Source organism: Bufo bufo, chromosome 5 (assembly GCF_905171765.1).
Source record: "Bufo bufo chromosome 5, aBufBuf1.1, whole genome shotgun sequence".
Taxonomy (NCBI): Eukaryota; Metazoa; Chordata; class Amphibia; order Anura; family Bufonidae; genus Bufo; species Bufo bufo.
The window spans coordinates 15,529,424-15,551,207 of NC_053393.1; the positions used below are offsets into that span (position 1 = coordinate 15,529,424).

The 21,784-nt window shown below is 42.0% G+C and overlaps 1 protein-coding gene across 1 annotated transcript in view; it reads left to right on the plus strand.

Moving 5' to 3' along the window:
- LOC121001553 (ly6/PLAUR domain-containing protein 2-like) overlaps positions 1-19,252 on the plus strand; it is a 28,719-nt gene extending 9,467 nt beyond the window's left edge. The window contains exons 2-3 of the mRNA XM_040432684.1: positions 15,026-15,154; positions 19,001-19,252. Of these exons, the coding sequence (XP_040288618.1) occupies positions 15,026-15,154; positions 19,001-19,137 (266 nt within the window). The 3' untranslated portion in view covers positions 19,138-19,252. The remainder of the gene's footprint in view (positions 1-15,025; positions 15,155-19,000) is intronic.
- The last annotated feature ends 2,532 nt before the right edge of the window (positions 19,253-21,784 follow it).

The window sequence follows — 21,784 nt, forward strand, 5'->3', positions numbered from 1 at the left end:
AGTGTATAGTGTGTATATATATATCCAGCAGTATACAGGACGGGAGTATATAGTGTATATTTATCCAGCAGTATAAAGGACAGGAGTATATAGTGTGTATATATATCCAGCAGTATACAGGACGGGAGTATATAGTGTATATTTATCCAGCAGTATACAGGACAGGAGTATATAGTGTATATATATATATATATATATATATATCCAGCAGTATACAGGACAGGAGTGTATAGTGTGTATATATATCCAGCAGTATACAGGACGGGAGTATATAGTGTATATTTATCCAGCAGTATACAGGACAGGAGTATATAGTATGTGTGTGTATATATATATATATATACAGTACAGACCAAAAGTTTGGACACACCTTCTCATTCAAAGAGTTTTCTTTATTTTCATGACTATGAAGGCATCAAAACTATGAATTAACACATGTGGAATTATATACATAACAAACAAGTGTGAAACTGAAAATATGTCATATTGTTGGTTCTTCAAAGTAGCCACCTTTTGCTTTGATTACTGCTTTGCACACTCTTGGCATTCTCTTGATGAGCTTCAAGAGGTAGTCCCCTGAAATGGTCTTCCAACAGTCTTGAAGGAGTTCCCAGAGATGCTTAGCACTTGTTGGCCCTTTTGCCTTCACTCTGCGGTCCAGCTCACCCCAAACCATCTCGATTGGGTTCAGGTCCGGTGACTGTGGAGGCCAGGTCATCTGGCGCAGCACCCCATCACTCTCCTTCATGGTCAAATAGCCCTTACTTTCAAAGTTTTCCCAATTTTTCGGCTGACTGACTGACCTTCATTTCTTAAAGTAATAATGACCACTTGTTTTTCTTTACTTAGCTGCTTTTTTCTTGCCATAATACAAATTCTAACAGTCTATTCAGTAGGACTATCAGCTGTGTATCCACCTGACTTCTCCTCAACGCAACTGATGGTCCCAACCCCATTTATAAGGCAAGAAATCCCACTTATTAAACCTGACAGGGCACACCTGTGAAGTGAAAACCATTTCAGGGGACTACCTCTTGAAGCTCATCAAGAGAATACCAAGAGTGTGCAAAGCAGTAATCAAAGCAAAAGGTGGCTACTTTGAAGAACCTAGAATATGACATATTTTCAGTTGTTTCACACTTGTTTGTTATGTACAGTACAGACCAAAAGTTTGGACACACCTTCTCATTCAAAGAGTTTTCTTTATTTTCATGACTATGAAGGCATCAAAACTATGAATGAACACATGTGGAATTATATACATAACAAACAAGTGTGAAACAACTGAAAATAGGTCATATTCTAGGTTCTTCAAAGTAGCCACCTTTTGCTTTGATTACTGCTTTGCACACTCTTGGCATTCTCTTGATGAGCTTCAAGAGGTAGTCCACTGAAATGGTCTTCCAACCGTCTTGAAGGAGTTCCCAGAGATGCTTAGCACTTGTTGGCCCTTTTGCCTTCACTCTGCGGTCCAGCTCACCCCAAACCATCTCGATTGGGTTCAGGTCCGGTGACTGTGGAGGCCAGGTCATCTGGCGCAGCACCCCATCACTCTCCTTCATGGTCAAATAGCCCTTACTTTCAAAGTTTTCCCAATTTTTCAGCTAAAAGACTGACCTTCATTTCTTAAAGTAATGATGGGCACTCGTTTTTCTTTACTTAGCTGCTTTTTTCTTGCCATAATACAAATTCTAACAGTCTATTCAGTACTCTTGACGCTCATCAAGAGAATGCCAAGAGTGTGCAAAGCAGTAATCAAAGCAAAAGATGGCTACTTTGAAGAACCTAGAATATGACATATTTTCAGTTGTTTGACACTTGTTTGTTATGTATATAATTCCACATGTGTTAATTCATAGTTTTGATGCCTTCAGTGTGAATCTACAATTTTCATAGTCATGAAAATAAAGAAAACTCTTTGAATGAGAAGGTGTGTCCAAACTTTTGGTCTGTACTGTATATCCAGCAGTATACAGGACAGGAGTATATAGTATGTATATATATATTCAGCAGTATACAGGACAGGAGTATATAATGTGTATATATATCCAGCAGTATACAGGACAGGAGTATATAGTGTATATTTATATCCAGCATATACAGGATGGGAGTATATAGTGTTTATATATATATCCAGCAGTATACAGGACAGGAGTATATAGTGTGTATATATATATCCAGCAGTATACAGGACAGGCGTATATAGTGTGTGTATATATATATATATATATATATATATATATATATATATCCAGCAGTATGCAGGAAGGGAGTATATAGTGTATATATATATATCCAGCAGTATACAGGATGGGAGTATATAGTGTGTATATATATCCAGCAGTATACAGGATGGGAGTATATAGTGTGTATATATATATCCAGCAGTATACAGGATGGGAGTATATAGTGTGTATATATATCCAGCAGTATACAGGACAGGAGTATAGAGTGTGTGTGTGTATATATATATCCAGCAGTTTACTGGACAGGAGTATATAGTGTTTATATATATCCAGCAGTATACAGGATGGTAGTATATAGTGTGTGTATATATATATATCCAGCAGTATACAGGACAGGAGTATATAGTGTATATATATATCCAGCAGTATACAGGACAGGAGTATATAGTGTGTATATATATATCCAGCAGTATACAGGACAGGCGTATATAGTGTATATATATATCCAGCAGTATACCAGACGGGAGTATATAGTGTGTGTATATATATATATCTAGCAATATACAGGACAGGAGTATATAATGTGTGTGTGTATATATATATATCCAGCAGTATACAGGAGGGGAGTATATAGTCTGTATATATATACAGCAGTATGCAGTATGGGAGTATATAGTGTGTATATATATCCAGCAGTATACAGGATGGGAGTATATAGTGTGTATACACTGAACAAAAATATAAACACAACACTTTCGGTTTTGTTCCCATTTTGCAGGAGCTGAACTCAAAGATCTGAAACATTTTCTACAGACACAAAAGACCCATTACTCTCCAATATTGTTCACAAATCTGTCTAAATCTGTGTCAGTGAGCACTTCTCCTTTGCTGAGATAATCCATCCCACCTCACAGGTGTGGCATATCAAGGTGCTGATTAGACAGCATGAATATTGCACAGTTGTGCCTTAGACTGCCCACAATAAAAGGACACTCTGAAATGTGCACATATTTGCCTTACGGGGGAAGGGGGGCGTCAGTATCTGGTGTGGCCACCATTTGCCTCACATCTCCGTCGCATAGAGTTGATCAGGTTGTTGATTGTGGCCTGTAGAATGTTGGTCCACTCCTCTTCAATAGCTGCGAAGTTACAGAATATTGGCAGGAACTGGAACACGCTGTCGTATACGCCGATCCAGAGCATCCCGAACATGCTCAATGGGTGACATGTCCGGTGAGTATGCTGGCCATGCAAGAACTGGGATGTTTTCAGCTTCCAGGAATTGTGTACAGATCCTTGCAATATGGGGACGTGCATTATCATGCTGCAACGTGAGGTGATGGTCGTGGATGAACGGCACAACAATGGGCCTCAGGATCTCGTCACGGTATCTCTGTGCATTCAACATGCCATCAATAAAATGCACCTGTGTTCGTTGTCCATAACATACGCCTGCCCATACCATAACCCCACCGCCACAATGGGCCACTCGATCCACAACGTTGACGTCAGCTGGCCGGGTGGCTGGTCTCAGACGATCATGGAGGTAAACATGCTGGATGTGGAGGTCCTGGGCTGGTGTGGTTACACGTGGTCTGCGGTTGGAAGTACTGCCAAATTCTCTGAAACGCCTTTGGAGATGGCTTATAGTAGAGAAATGAACATTCATTGGATGTTCAACAGCTCTGGTAGACATTCCTGCAGTCAGCATGCCAATTGCACGCTCCCTCAAACGTTGCGACATCTGTGGCATTGTGCTGTGTGATCAAACTGCACATTTCAGAGTGGACTTTTATTGTGGGCAGTCTAAGGCACAACTGTGCAATATTCATGCTGTCTAATCAGCACCTTGATATGCCACACCTGTGAGGTGGGATGGATTATCTCGGCAAAGGAGAAGTGCTCACTAACACAGATTTAGACAGATTTGTGAACAATATTTGAGAGTAATGAGTCTTTTGTGTATGTAGAAAATGTTTCAGATCTTTGAGTTCAGATCATGCAAAATGGGAGCAAAACCGAAAGTGTTGTGTTTATATTTTTATTCAGTGTATATATCCAGCAGTATACAGGACGGGAGTATATAGTGTATGTATATATATATATATATATATATATATATATATACACTGCTCAAAAAAATTAAGGGAACACAAAAATAACACATCCTAGATCTGAGTTAATTAAATATTCTTCTGAAATACTTTGTTCTTTACATAGTTGAATGTGCTGACAACAAAATCACACAAAAATAAAAAAATGTAAATCAAAATTTTCAACCCATGGAGGTCTGGATTTGGAGTCACACTCAAAATTAAAGTGGAAAAACCCACTACAGGCTGATCCAACTTTGATGTAATGTCCTTAAAACAAGTCAAAATGAGGCTCAGTAGTGTGTGTGGCCTCCACGTGCCTGTATGACCTCCCTACAACGCCTGTGCATGCTCCTGATGAGGTGGCGGACGGTCTCCTGAGGGATCTCCTCCCAGACCTGGACTAAAGCATCTGCCAACTCCTGGACAGTCTGTGGTGCAACGTGACGTTGGTGGATAGCGCGAGACATGATGTCCCAGATGTGCTCAATTGGATTCAGGTCTGGGGAACGGGCGGGCCAGTCCATAGCATCAATGCCTTCGTCTTGCAGGAACTGCTGACACACTCCAGCCACATGAGGTCTAGCATTGTCTTGCATTAGGAGGAACCCAGGGCCAACCGCACCAGCATATGGTCTCACAAGGGGTCTGAGGATATCATCTTAGTACCTAATGGCAGTCAGGCTACCTCTGGCGAGCACATGGAGGGCTGTGCGGCCCTCCAAAGAAATGCCACCCCACACCATTACTGACCCAATGCCAAACCGGTCATGCTGGAGGATGTTGCAGGCAGCAGAACGTTCTCCACGGCGTCTCCAGACTCTGTCACGTCTGTCACATGTGCTCAGTGTGAACCTGCTTTCATCTGTGAAGAGCACAGGGCGCAAGTGGCGAATTTGCCAATCTTGGTGTTCTCTGGCAAATGCCAAACGTCCTGCACGGTGTTGGGCTGTAAGCACATGTATAAATATATCAGGGGTCAGTACAGAGATCTCTCCCATCATCTATTTATCCCCAGGACTGTGACTGTGACGAGGGGACATCATCTGCGTCTGGAGGAAAGAAGGTTTGTACACAAACATAGAAGAGGATTCTTTACGGTAAGAGCAGTGAGACTATGGAACTCTCTGCCTGAGGAGGTGGTGATGGTGAGTACAATAAAGGAATTCAGGAGGGGCCTGGATGTATTTCTAGAGCGTAATAATATTACAGGCTATAGCTACTAGAGAGGGGTCGTTGATCCAGGGAGTTATTCTGATTGGAGTCGGGCAGGAATTTTTTGCCCCTTAAGTGCTGAGAATTGGCTTCTACCTCACAGGGTTGTTTTTTGCCTTCCTCTGGATAAACTTGCAGGATAAGGCTGAGTTCACACGGGCGTTGCGGGAAAATGTGCGGGTGCGTTGCGGGAACACGCGCGATTTTTCCGCGTGAGTGCAAAACATTGTAATGCGTTTTGCACTCGCGTGAGAAAAATCGCGCATGTTTGGTACCCAAACCCGAACTTCTTCACAGAAGTTCGGGCTTGGGATCGGTGTTCTGTAGATTGTATTATTTTCCCTTATAACATGGTTATAAGGGAAAATAATAGCATTCTGAATACAGAATGCATAGTAAAACAGCGCTGGAGGGGTTAAAAAAATAAATAAACATTTTACTCACCTTAATCCACTTGATCGCGCAGCCCGGCATCTCTTCTGTCTTCACCTTAGCTGTGTGGAGCAACAGGACCTGTGGTGACGTCACTCCTGTCATCACATGGTCCGTCACATGATCTTTTACCATGGTGATGGGTCATGTGCTGACCGGAGTGACGTCACCACAGGTCCTGTTGCTCCACACAGCTAAGATGAAGACAGAAGAGATGCCGGCTGCGCGATCAAGTGGATTAAGGTGAGTAAAATGTTTATTTATTTTTTTAACCCCTCCAGCGCTGTTTTACTATGCATTCTGTATTCAGAATGCTATTATTTTCCCTTATAACCATGTTATAAGGGAAAATAATAATGATCGGGTCTCCATCCCGATCGTCTCCTAGCAACCGTGCGTGAAAATCGCACCGCATCCGCACTTGCTTGCGGATGCTTGCGATTTTCACGCAACCCCATTCATTTCTATGGGGCCTGCGTTGCGTGAAAAACGCACAATATAGAGCATGCTGCGATTTTCACGCAATGCACAAGTGATGCATGAAAATCACCGCTCATGTGAAGAGCCCCATAGAAATGAATGGGTCGGTATTCAGTGCGGGTGCAATGCGTTCAACTCACCGCGCGGTGTGAACTCAGCCTAACAGGTCGAACTGGATGGACAGATGTCTTTTTTTCGGCCTTATAAACTATGTTACTATGTTACCCCTTAGGTCAGTTAGAAGCTTGTCATCTGACTGCTGGACTGCACATTATATAACTTATTATGGTGACACTGCAGACTCCTGACAAAACACAGTGTAATCTACAGAGCACCCCTTGTGGTACCAGTTATGGTCTTACATGTGACTGTGCAGGTGGCGGGTATAGAACTGGTATCCTATAAATACTGCCCAAACCGCACGCCCGCCACAGAGAAGAACTGGCTTTGGGCGTGCTCTCTATTACGCAGTGTCTGGCCCGGGTCCATCTCCCCACAGGGCTGTACTGGGGTAACAGCAGGTCTGTAATAACAGGTTAGCTGCTCTCATGACTCTATGGGAGGGGGCCGAGAGTCAGACAGACATACGTCTTCATAGGACACGACCGAGAGCAAACATGGGAAAAATGCCAACGAGACCGAGAGCCCAAGAGTCATGATCCAGAGCAGATGTCTCCACAATAACAGAAGCTATGGTTACATAGAAGCAATAATTCCTGTTATAATTATGTATGACTATAATTATATATTACAGTTACTAGTGTGTCCTTAAATAGATACCGTAACCTTAACCAGTTCATACCTCATCTGCATAGACAATATGTCACTAAATGTATCTATCTACAGTCAGGTCCATAAATATTGGGACACGGACACAATTGTAACATTTTTGGCTCTATACACCACCACAATGGATTTGAAATGAAACAAACAAGATGTGCTTTACCTGCAGACTGTCAGCTTTAATCTGAGGGGATTTACATCCAAATCAGGTGAACGGTGCAGGAATTACAACAGTTTCCATCTGTGCCTCCCACTTGTTAAGGGACCAAAAGTAATGGGACAGAATAATAATCATAAATCAAACTTTCACTTTTTAATATAAGTGAGGGACATGAACATGTGGAGTCACTGTGGGTAGAGATACATGGAGCTAAAAACAACAATAAATTACTAATAGGAGTTTACTATAAACCACCGAATATACCAGAGTCCACAGAAAATCTACTACTAAACGAGATAGACGAGGCGGCAAATCATAATGAGGTGGTTATTATGGGGGACTTCAACTACCCAGATATAGACTAGGAAACTGAATCTTGTATATCTCATAAGGGAAACAGGTTCTTGACAATAACCAAAAACAATTACCTCTCCCAACTGGTTCAGGACCCGACTAGAGGGACGGCCATACTGGACTTAGTATTAACCAATAGGCCTGACAGAACAACAGACGTGCAGGTCGGGGGACACCGGGGAAATAGTGACCATAAAGTAATAACCTTCCAATTATCATTCAAAAGAGCGTTTCTACAGGGAGGAACAAAAATACCAAACTTCAAAAAAGCTAAATTTAGCCAACTAAGAGAGGCCATAGGCCTAACTAACTGGGACAAAGTCCTCAAAAATAAAAATACAGCCAAAAAATGGGATATCTTTAAAAACATCCTAAAATCTCATTGTGAGAAGTACAGACCGTATGGGAATAAAAGGTTAAGGAACAAAAATAAACCAATGTGGATAAACAGAACTGTAAAGAAAGCAATAAATGACAAAAAGAAAGCATATAAAACACTAAAACAGGAGGGTAGCACGGAAGCACTGAAAAACTATAAGGAAAAAAACAGAACATGTAAAAAACAAATAAAAGCGGCCAAACTAGAGACCGAGAGATTAATTGCCAAAGAGAGTAAAACTAACCCTAAAATGTTCTTCAATTATATAAATGTTAAAAAGTATAAATCTGAAGGTGTCGGCCCTTTAAGGAGTAATGAGGGGGGAGTCGCAGAGAGCGACGAGGAGAAAGCAAAGCTGTTAAATATTTTTTTCTCCAATGTATTCACTGAGGAAAATAAACTGTCAGAAGAAATGCTGAATGCTGAAATAAATTCGCCATTAAAAGTGTCCTGTCTGACCCAGGAAGAAGTACAACAGTGACTTAAAAATATCAAAATAGACAAATCGCCAGGACCAGATGGCATACACCCCCGTATCCTAAAGGAATTAAGTAATGTCATAGCCAGACCCTTATTTCTGATATTTGCGGACTCTGTACTGACAGGGAATGTCCCACAGGATTGGCGCATGGCAAATGTGGTGCCAATATTCAAAAAGGGTCCAAAAACAGAGCCTGGAAACTATAGGCCGGTAAGTTTAACATCTGTTGTGGGTAAACTGTTTGAAGGTTTTCTGAGAGATGCTATGTTAGAGCATCTTAACGGAAATAAGCAAATAACGCCATATCAGCATGGCTTCGTGAGGGATCGGTCATGTCAAACTAATTTAATCAGTTTCTATGAGGAGGTAAGTTCTAGACTTGACAGCGGCGAATCAATGGATGTCGTGTATCTGGACTTCTCCAAAGCATTTGACACTGTACCTCATAAAAAGTTAGTATATAAAATGAGAATGCTCGGACTGGGAGAAAACGTCTGTAAGTGGGTAAGTAACTGACTCAATGATAGAAAACAGAGGGTGGTTATTAACGGTACACACTCAGATTGGGTCACTGTCACTAGTGGGGTACCTCAGGGGTCAGTATTGGAGGGGTCACTGTCACTAGTGGGGTACCTCAGGGGTCAGTATTGGGCCCTATTCTCTTCAATATATTTATTAATGATCTTGTAGAAGGCTTGCATAGTAAAATATCAATTTTCGCAGATGACACTAAACTGTGTAAAGTAATTAACACTGAAGAGGACAGTATACTGTATATATACTACAGAGGACAGTATACTGTATATATACTACAGAGGACAGTATACTGTATATATATACTACAGAGGACAGTATACTGTATATATATACTACAGAGGACAGTATACTGTATATATACTACAGAGGACAGTATACTGTATATATACTACAGAGGACAGTATACTGTATATATACTACAGAGGACAGTATACTATATATATACTACAGAGGACAGTATACTGTATATATACTACAGAGGACAGTGTACTGTATACTACAGAGGACAGTATACTGTATATATACTACAGAGGACAGTATACTGTATATATACTACAGAGGACAGTATACTGTATATATACTACAGAGGACAGTACACTGTATATATACTACAGAGGACAGTATACTGTATATATACTACAGAGGACAGTATACTGTATATATACTACAGAGGACAGTATACTGTATATATATACTACAGAGGACAGTATACTGTATATATACTACAGAGGACAGTATACGGCTACAGAGGGATCTGGATAGATTGGAGGCTTGGGCAGATAAGTGGCAGATGAGGTTTAACACTGACAAATGTAAAGTTATGCACATGGGAAGGAATAATGCAAGTCACCCGTACATACTAGATGGTAAAACACTCGGTAACACTGACATGGAAAAGGATCTAGGAATTTTAATAAACAGCAAACTAAGCTGCAAAAACCAGTGTCAGGCAGCTGCTGCCAAGGCCAATAAGATAATGGGTTGCATCAAAAGGGGGATAGATGCCCGTGATGAGAACATAGTCCTACCACTTTACACATCACTGGTCAGACCACACATGGAGGACTGTGTACAGTTCTGGGCTCCTGTAAACAAGGCAGACATAGCAGAGCTGGAGAGGGTCCAGAGGAGGGCAACTAAAGTAATAACTGGAATGGGGCAACTACAGTACCCTGAAAGATTATCAAAATTAGGGTTATTCACGTTAGAAAAAAGACGACTGAGGGGAGATCTAATTACTATGTAGAAATATATCAGGGGTCAGTACAGAGATCTCTCCCATCATCTATTATCCCCAGGACTGTGACTGTGACGAGGGGACATCCTCTGCGTCTGGAGGAAAGAAGGTTTGTACACAAACATAGAAGAGGATTCTTTACGGTAAGAGCAGTGAGACTATGGAGCTCTCTGCCTGAGGAGGTGGTGATGGTGAGTGCAATAAAGGAATTCAAGAGGGGCCTGGATGTATTTCTGTAGTGTAATAATATTACAGGCTATAGCTACTAGAGATGGGTCGTTGATCCAGGGAGTTATTCTGATTGCCTGATTGGAGTCGGGAAGGAATTTTTATTCCCCTAAAGTGAGGAAAATTGGCTTCTACCTCACAGGTTTTTTTTTTGCCTTCCTCTGGATCAACTTGTAGGATGACAGGCCGAACTGGATGGACAAATGTCTTTTTTCGGCCTTATGTACTATGTTACTATGTTACTAAACTTTCACTTTTTAATACTTGGTTGCAAATACTTTGCAGTCAATTACAGCCTAAAGTCTGGAACGCATAGACATCTCCAGACGCTGGGTCTCATCCCTGGTGATGCTCTTCCAGGCTTCTACTGCAACTGTCTTCAGTTCCTGCTTGTTCTTGGGGCAATTTCTCTTCAGTTTTGTCTTCAGCAAGTGAAATGCTCAATCTGATTCAGGTCCGGTGATTGTCTTGGCCATTGCATAACATTCCACTTCTTTCCCTTAAAAAACTCTTTGCTTGCTTTTGCAGTATGCTTTGGGTCACTGTCCATCTGCACTGTGAAGCGCCGTCCAATGAGTTCTGAAGCATTTGGCTGAATATGAGCAGATAATATTGCCCGAAACACTTCAGAATTCATCCAGCTGCTTTTGTCAGAAGTGACATCATCAATAAATACAAGAAAACCAGTTCCATTGGCAGCCATACATGCCCACGCCATGACACTACCACCAGCATGCTTCACTGATGAGGTGGTATGCTTAGGATCATGAGCAGTTCCTTTCCTTCTCCATACTCTTCTCTTCCCATCACTCTGGTACAAGTTGATCTTGGTCTCATCTGTCCATAGGATGTTGTTCCAGAACTGTGAAGGCTGTTTTAGATGTCGTTTGGCAAACTCTAATCTGGCCTTCCTGTTTTTGAGGCTCACCAATGGTTTACATCTTGTGGTGAACCCTCTGTATTCACTCTGGTGAAGTCTTCTCCTGATTGTTGACTTTTACACACATACACCTACCTCCTGGAGAGTGTTCTTGATCTGCCCAACTGTTGTGAAGGGTGTTTTCTTCACCAGGGAAAGAATTCTTCGGTCATCCACCACAGTTGTGTTCCGTGGTCTTCCGGGTCTTTTGGTGTTGCTGAGCTCGCCGGTGCGTTCCTTCTTTTCGAGAATGTTCCAAACAGTTGTTTTGGCCGCGCCTAATGTTTTTGCTATCTCTCTGATGGGTTTGTTGTGTTTTTTTCAGCCTAATGGTGGCTTGCTTCACTGATAGTGACAGCTCTTTGGATCTCATCTTGAGAGTTGACAGCAACAGATTCCAAATGCAAATAGCAGACTGGAAATGACCTCTGGACCTTTTATCTGCTCATTGTAATTGGGATAATGAGGGAATAACACACACCTGGCCATGGAACAGCTGAGAAGCCAATTGTACCATTACTTTTGGTCCCTTAACAAATGGGAGGCACATATGCAAACTGTTGTAATTCCTGCACCGTTCACCTGATTTGGATGTAAATCCCCTCAAATGAAAGCTGACAGTCTGCAGGTAAAGCACATCTTGTTCGTTTCATTTCAATTCCATTGTGGTGGTGTATAGAGCCAAAAATGTTAGAATTGTGTCGATGTCCCAATATTTATGGACCTGATTGTACTGATCCTGAGTTACATCCTGTATTATACTCCAGAGCTGCACTCACTATTCTGCTGGTGCAGTCACTGTGTATATACATTACTTATCCTGTACTGATCCCGAGTTACATCCTGTATTATACTCCAGAGCTGCACTCACTATTCTACTGGTGCAGTCACTGTGTACATACATTACTTATCCTGTACTGATCCTGAGTTACATCCTGTATAATACTCCGGAGTTGCACTCACTATTCTGATACATGCTGTAACTCAGGATCAGCACACGATAAGTAATGTAATGTATGTACACAGTGACTGCACCAGCAGAATAGTGAGTGCTGCTCTTGAGTATAATACAAGATGTAACTCAGGATCAGTACAGGATAAGTAATGTAATGTACACTCACCTAAAGAATTATTAGGAACACCTGTTCTATTTCTCATTAATGCAATTATCTAGTCAACCAATCACATGGCAGTTGCTTCAATGCATTTTGGGTTGTGGTCCTGGTCAAGACAATCTCCTGAACTCCAAACTGAATGTCAGAATGGGAAAGAAAGGTGATTTAAGCAATTTTGAGCGTGGCATGGTTGTTGGTGCCAGACGGGCCGGTCTGAGTATTTCACAATCTGCTCAGTTACTGGGATTTTCACGCACAACCATTTCTAGGGTTACAAAGAATGGTGTGAAAAGGGAAAAACATCAGTATGCGGCCGTCCTGTGGGCGAAAATGCCTTGTGGATGCTAGAGGTCAGAGGAGAATGGGCCGACTGATTCAAGCTGATAGAAGAGCAACGTTGACTGAAATAACCACTCGTTACAACCGAGGTATGCAGCATAGCATTTGTGAAGCCACAACACGCACAACCTTGAGGCGGATGGGCTACAACAGCAGAAGACCCCACCGGGTACCACTCATCTCCACTACAAAGTCCGAATTTGGCGTAAACAGAACGAGAACATGTATCCATCCTCTGATGGCTACTTCCAGCAGGATAATGCACCATGTCACAAAGCTCCAATCATTTCACATTGGTTTCCTGAACATGACAATGAGTTCACTGTACTAAAATGGCCCCACAGTCACCAGATCTCAACCCAATAGAGCATCTTTGGGATGTGGTGGAACGGGAGCTTCGTGCCCTGGATGTGCATCCCTCAAATCTCCATCAACTGCAAGATGCAATCCTATCAATATGGGCCAACATTTCTAAAGAATGCTATCAGCACCTTGTTGAATCAATGCCACGTAGAATTAAGGCAGTTCTGAAGGCAAAAGGGGGTCCAACACCGTATTAGTATGGGGGCACTAATAATTCTTTAGGTGAGTGTATGTACACAGTGACTGCACCAGCAGAATAGTGAGTGCAGCTCTGGAGTATAATACAGGATGTAACTCAGGATCAGTACAGGATAAGTAATGTATGTACACAGTGACTGCACCAGCAGAATAGTGAGTGCAGCTCTGGAGTATAATACAGGATGTAACTCAGGATCAGTACAGGATAAGTAATGGATGTACACAGTTGACTGCACCAGCAGAATAGTGAGTGCAGCTCTGGAGTATAATACAGGATGTAACTCGGGATCAGTACAGGATAAGTAATGGATGTACACAGTGACTGCACCAGCAGAATAGTGAGTGCAGCTCTGGAGTATAATACAGGATGTAACTCGGGATCAGTACAGGATAAGTAATGTATGTACACAGTGACTGCACCAGTAGAATAGTTGAATGCAGCTCTGGAGTATAATACAGGATGTAACACAGGACCAGTACAGGATAAGTAATGTAGGTACACAGTGACTGCACAGCAGAATAGTGAGTGCAGCTCTGGAGTATAATACAGGATGTAACTCAGGATCAGCACAGGGTAAGTAATGTATGTACACAGTGACTGCACCAGCAGAATCGTGAGTGGCAGCTCTGGAGTATAATACAGGATGTAACTCAGGATCAGTACAGGATAAGTAATGTATGTACACAGTGACTGGCACCAGGCAGAATAGTGAGCGCAGCTCTGGAGTATAATACAGGAGTGTAACTCAGGATCAGCACAGGGTAAGTAATGGTATGTAGCACAGTGACTGCACCAGCAGAATCGTGAGTGCTGCTCTTGAGTATAATACAAGATGTAACTCAGGACTCAGTGACTCCAAAGCAAACATCCAATCAACAAAGGAAAGGCTCCACCAAAGAAGATTACAGTTTTGGAATGGCCCAGCCAGAGCGCCAGACCTGAATATCCGATTGACAATCGGTGGGGGTGATCTGAAGAGGGCTGTGCCCAGGAGATTGCCCTCGCAATCTGACAGATTTGGAGTGTTTTTTGCAAAAAGAGTGGCAAATCTTGACAGTCAAAATGTGCCATGCGGATAGACTTTTTGGGTATGAGTCCGAGTGCTGTAATAAAATCAAAAGGGCTTCAACAAAGTATTAGTGTAAGGGTGTGCACACTTCTGCAACCATATTATTTTATTTTTATATTTTTTCTTCCCTCCACTTTTAAAGACTTCAGTTTGTTTTTCCATGGAGTTGTACAGTTTATAGGTCACATTAAAGGTGGAAAAAGTTCTGAAATGATTTATCTTTGTCTCATTTTTTTACATCACAGAAACCGGAATTATAACCGGGGTGTGTAGACTTTTTATACCCACTGTATATAAATGCATTGTGTATCCTGAAATTGGGATCCAGGTCCTAATCTACTAGCTTGATTCCTACTGACCATCTCTCTCTTGGGGCCCCCGGCCCCCACTACCTCACAGGGTCATGCTATGACACATTCTAATACTTTCGCTTTTTATTTTTTTGTCTTTTTGCAGCACGGGGGCTGTCAGTTTCACGTGTAATACTCCAATTGAGAGCAGCGAGGTGCAAAGAACAGACGAACAGCTCGGCCTTGTCGTCCAAATTTGCAGTTTGCAAGACCACAGTGATGTCACCAGATGTGGGTAGACTCTGCGGCCAATCTAGTTCTGGACCTCTGTAGAAGGAAGGGGTGACCTGGACTATGACAAGTCTTTAAAGTCCAAGCTTGGAGTAAGGGGCATTTTACCAACTGGAGTTTCCTGCATACCGGCTCCATGGGTTCCACCTGTAGGGTAGGGAGAAGATGGTGCTGCTAAGACTAATGGGGGCACAGATGTGCAGACAACTGAGGCTACTTTCACACTGGCGTTTTGGCTTTCCGTTTGTGAGATCCGTTTAGGGCTCGGGCGGTCCAAAACGGATCAGTTTTGCCCTAAGGCATTCTGAATGTGAGAAGGATCCGCTCAGAATGCAGCAGTTTGCCTCCGATCAGTCTCCATTTCCGCTCTGGAGGCCGCCTGCAGCGTTTTTCTGTCCGCCAGACGAAGTGGAGCCAAACGGATCCGTCCCCATTGACTTGAATTGTGTGCCAGGACGGATCCGTTTGGCTCCACTTCGTCAGGGCGAACAGCAAAACGCTGCAGGCAGTGTTTTTGGTGTCCGCCTCCAGAGCTGACACAATCCGACACAATAGAAAACGGATCCGCCCCCCATTGACTTTCAATGGAGTTCAAGACGGATCCGTCATGGCTATAGAAGACATAATACAACCGGATCCGTTCATGACGGATGCATGCAGTTGTATTATTGTAATGGAAGCGTTTTTGCAGATCCATGATGGATCCGCGAAAAACGCGAGTGTAAAAGTGGCCTAAGGCCATTCACAAGGAGGGGCTTCCATTTTAGTGTTTCCACATATAATGCATTTCTTCACACCCTGTCACTATCCTCACTTTTTTTTTTTTATCTTGCTCTTTGTGCTATACGTTTTCCCCAATGTTCCCCTTAGTCCCCCATAATGAGAAAGTGAGAACAGAAGGTGAGAAATCTTTACTAATTAACTGAAAGGAAAAATTACAATCATGCATTGACATAAGTATTCAGCTCCTTTACTCAGGACATAAGTATTCAGCTCCTTTACTCAGGACATAAGTATTCAGCTCCTTTACTCAGGACATAAGTATTCGGCACCTTTATCCAGGACATAAGTATTCAGCTCCTTTATCCAGGACATAAGTATTCGGCTCCTTTATCCAGGACATAAGTATTCGGCTCCTTTATCCAGGACATAAGTATTCAGCTCCTTTATCCAGGACATAAGTATTCAGACCCTTTACTAAGGACATAAGTATTCAGCTCCTTTACTCAGGACATAAGTATTCAGCTCCTTTACTCAGGACATAAGTATTCAGCTCCTTTACTCAGGACATAAGTATTCAGCTCCTTTATCCAGGACATAAGTATTCAGCTCCTTTATCCAGGACATAAGTATTCAGACCCTTTATCCAGGACATAAGTATTCAGCTCTCCTTGATCCAGGACATAAGTATTCAGCTCCTTTACTCAGGACATAAGTATTCAGCTCCTTTATCCAGGACATAAGTATTCAGCTCCTTTATCCAGGACATAAGTATTCAGCTCATTTACTCAGGACACAAGTATTCAGCCCCTTTATCCAGGACACAAGTATTCAGCCCCTTTATCCAGGACACAAGTATTCAGCCCTTTATCCAGGACACAAGTCTTCAGCCCCTTTATCCAGGACACAAGTCTTCAGCCCCTTTATCCAGGACATAAGTATTCAGCTCCTTTACTCAGGACATAAGTATTCAGCTCCTTTATCCAGGACATAAGTATTCAGCTCCTTTATCCAGGACATAAGTATTCAGGCCCCTTTATCCAGGACACAAGTCTTCAGCCCCTTTATCCAGGACACAAGTCTTCAGCTCCTTTATCCAGGACATAAGTATTCAGCTCCTTTACTCAGGACATAAGTATTCGCTCCTTTATCCAGGACATAAGTATTCAGCTCCTTTATCCAGGACATAAGTATTCAGCTCCTTTATCCAGGACATAAGTATTCAGCTCCTTTATCCAGGACATAAGTATTCAGCCCCTTTATCCAGGACACAAGTCCTTCAGCCCCTTTATCCAGGACATAAGTATTCAGCTCCTTTATCCAGGACATAAGTATTCAGCTCATTTACTCAGGACACAAGTCTTCAGCCCCTTATCCAGGACACAAGTCTTCAGCCCCTTTATCCAGGGACACAAGTCTTCAGCCCCTTTATCCAGGACATATGTATTCAGCTCCTTTACTCAGGACATAAGTATTCAGACCCTTTATCCAGGACATAAGTATTAGCTCCTTTATCCAGGACACAAGTATTCAGCTCCTTTATCCAGGTCATAAGTATTCAACCCCTTTATCCAGGGACATAAGTATCAGCCCCCTTTACTCAGGACATAAGTATTCAGCTTCTTTATCCAGGACATAAGTATTCACACCCTTTACTCAGGACATAGTCTCAGCCCCTTTATCCAGGACATAAGTATTCAGCTCCTTTACTCAGGACAAAGGTATTCAGACCCTTTAGCTCAGGACTTAGTTAAAGCCCCGTTGGGAGTGATGCCACAAGGTTTACACCTGGATTTGAGTTTTTCTGCCATTCTTCTCAGCAGATCCTCTCCAGCTTGTGTCAGCTTGGATAGGGGTCGGTGGACAGCCCATTTTCATATTTTACTGGGTTCAGGGCTCTAGCTGGGGCCACCCAAAGTTATTCCCAGAGTTGTCCGTAAGCCGCTCCTGTGTTGTCCTGGCTGTGTGGCTTAGGGCCATTGTCTTGTTGGAAGGAGAACCATCAGCCCAGTCTTAGGTCCAGAGCTCTGGATCAGGTTTTTCATTAAGATTATCTCTGTACTTTGCTCCATTCAGCTTTCCCTCCACCCCGACCAGTCTACCTGTCCCTCACAGCATGATGCTGCCACCTCCATGCATCATAGTAAGGATGGGATTGGACAGGTGATAAGCAGGGCCTGGCTTTCCTCCAGACATGACTTAGAAACGAGACCAAAAAGTTCACCTTGGTTCAATCTTGTTTCTCGCAGTCTGGAGAGTCCTTTAGGTACTTTCTTTGTAAACTCCAATGGCTTTTATGGAGGGTATTTTACTGGAGGAGAGGCTTCTTTCTGGCCACTCTGCCATAAAGCACAGATTGGTGGAGGCTGCAGTGATGGTTTGACCTTCTAGAAAGTTCTCCCATCTGCACACAGGATCTTAGGAGCTCAGCCAAAGTGACCATTGGGTCACCTCTCTTACCAAGGCCCTTCTCCCCTGTTTAGTTTGGTCTGGCGGCAAGCTCTAGGAGAGTCTGGGTTGTTTCAAACATATTCTACTGTATTTGAGAATTAGGGAGGCCACTGTGCTCTTGGCAACTTTTAGTGAAGCAGACATTTTTTTGTCCCCTTCTCCAGATCTGTGTCCCCACACAATCCTGTCTCTGAGCTCTACAGCAGTTCTTCCTGTTCATGGCTTGGGTTTTTGCTCTGACATGTATTGCTAGCTGTTAGATCATATATAGACAGGACTGTGTCTTTAGAATCATGTCCTGAATTTACCACAGGTGACTCCAATCAAGGTATAAAACATCTCAAAGATGATCCACAGAAATGCGAGGCCCCAGAGCTAAATTCCACTGTCATAGCAAAGGGTCTGAATACTTATGGCCAGGTGAAATTTAGCTTTTCCTTTTTAATAAATTAGCAAAATTTCTAAATTCTGATTTTACTTTCTCCGTTATGGGGATTAAGTGCAGATTTGAATGGAAAAATAATTATTTATTTTAGCACAAGGAGCAACATAAAATTGAAAAAAGATAAAGGGTCTGAAGGACTTTCTGAATGTACTGTATGGTCCGCTCCCATGAACACAGTCACCATCATTCAGTACTGACCCGTGTGACGTAATGCTGTCTGCTAATACCTCACAGGTTTCCCGTTCACTGGAAATGAAATAGTGTTAGACAATGCGCGGAAGCAGTGCGTCCCCACTGGTCTGAACTGGCTCGGAGTGACCCGAAAAATTTTATGCTGCAATGCAGACCTCTGCAAACATCAATGGAATTAAAACCGTGTCAACCAACACCGACAACTGCGAGAATAACACCGGAACCGCAACAAATATTCAACCTTGTAACCATGATTGTACTTGTATTTTCTGCCATAACTTATTCAATACAATAAATGCCAAAACTGGACTCCGTGCAATGTATTAAATTGATGTTATCTTACTGCGTAGACGTAAAGGGAACCCCGGCTTTATCATCATTAAAAGCCACAGTTAATCAGAGTCTAACCTTTAATATCTCCATTCTCTTGCCTAGATGGTGTATGTAGTATAACAGCAATTGTAGTCTTACACCTGCAAGGAAGTATTATGATAGGTTATATTCCTGTACATAGAAGGCAGTATTATAGTAGTTATATTCTTGTACATAGGAGCAGTATTAAGTAGTTATATTCCTATACATAGGAGCGGTATTTTAGTAGTTATATTCTTGTACATAGGAGGCAGTATTATAGTAGTTATATTCTTGTACATAGGAACAGTAATATAGTAGTTTATTTCTTGTACATAGGAGCAGTATTATAGTAGTTATATTTGTGTACATAGGAGCAGTATTATAGTAGTTATATTCTTGTACATAGGAGGCAGTATTATAGTAAGTTTATATTCTTGTACATAGGAGCAGTATTATAGTAGTTTTATTCTTGTACATAGGAGCGGTATTAAGGGAGTGCAGAATTAGTAGGCAAGTTGTATTTTTGAGGATTAATTTTATTATTGAACAACAACCATGTTCTCAATGAACCCAAAAAACTCATTAATATCAAAGCTGAATATTTTTGGAAGTAGTTTTTAGTTTGTTTTTAGTTTAGCTATTTTAGGGGGATATCTGTGTGTGCAGGTGACTATTTACTGTGCATAATTATTAGAGGCAACTTAACAAAAAACAAATATATACCCATTTCAAATTATTTATTTTTACCAGTGAAAACCAATATAACATCTCAACATTCACAAATATACATTTCTGACATTCTAAAACAAAACAAAAACAAATCAGTGACCAATATTAGCCACCTTTCTTTGCAAGGACACTCAAAAGCCTGCCATCCATGGATTCTGTCAGTGTTTTGATCTGTTCACCATCAACATTGCGTGCAGCAGCAACCACAGCCTCCCAGACACTGTTCAGAGAGGTGTACTGTTTTCCCTCCTTGTAAATCTCACATTTGATGATGGACCACAGGTTCTCAATGGGGTTCAGATCAGGTGAACAAGGAGGCCATGTCATTAGATTTTCTTCTTTTATACCCTTTCTTGCCAGCCACGCTGTGGAGTACTTGGACGCGTGTGATGGAGCATTGTCCTGCATGAAAATCATGTTTTTCTTGAAGGATGCAGACTTCTTCCTGTACCACTGCTTGAAGAAGGTGTCTTCCAGAAACTGGCAGTAGGACTGGGAGTTGAGCTTGACTCTATCCTCAACCCGAAAAGGCCCCACAAGCTCATCTTTGATGATACCAGCCCAAACCAGTACTTCACCTCCACCTTGCTGGCGTCTGAGTCGGACTGGAGCTCTCTGCCCTTTACCAATCCAGCCACGGGCCCATCCATCTGGCCCATCAAGACTCACTCTCATTTCATCAGTCCATAAAACCTTAGAAAAATCAGTCTTGAGATATTTCTTGGCCCAGTCTTGACGTTTCAGCTTGTGTGTCTTGTTCAGTGGTGGTCGTCTTTCAGCCTTTCTTACCTTGGCCATGTCTCTGAGTATTGCACACCTTGTGCTTTTGGGCACTCCAGTGATGTTGCAGCTCTGAAATATGGCCAAACTGGTGGCAAGTGGCATCTTGGCAGCTGCACGCTTGACTTTTCTCAGTTCATGGGCAGTTATTTTGCGCCTTGGTTTTTCCACACGCTTCTTGCGACCCTGTTGACTATTTTGAATGAAACGCTTGATTGTTCGATGATCACGCTTCAGAAGCTTTGCAATTTTAAGAGTGCTGCATCCCTCTGCAAGATATCTCACTATTTTTTACTTTTCTGAGCCTGTCAAGTCCTTCTTTTGACCCATTTTGCCAAAGGAAAGGAAGTTGCCTAATAATTATGCACACCTAATATAGGGTGTTGATGTCATTAGACCACACCCCTTCTCATTACAGAGATGCACATCACCTAATATGCTTAATTGGTAGTAGGCTTTCGAGCCTATACAGCTTGGAGTAAGACAACATGCATAAAGAGGATGATGTGGTCAAAATACTCATTTGCCTAATAATTCTGCACTCCCTGTATTCTTGTACATAGGAGCAGTATTATAGTAGTTATATTCTTGTACATAGGAGCAGTATTATAGTAGTTATATTCTTGTACATAGGAGCAGTATTATAGTAGTTATATTCTTGTACATAGGAGGCAGTATTATAGTAGTTATATTCTTGTTTCATAGGAGCAGTATTATAGTAGTTATATTCTTGTACATAGGAGCAGTATTATAGTAGTTATATTCTTGTACATAGGAGCAGTACTATAGTAGTTATATTCTTGTACATAGGAGCAGTATTATAGTAGTTATATTCTTGTACATAGGAGCAGTATTATAGTAGTTATATTCTTGTACATAGGAGCAGTATTATAGTAGTTATATTCTTGTACATAGGAGCAGTATTATAGTAGTTATATTCTTGTAAATAGGAGCAGTATTATA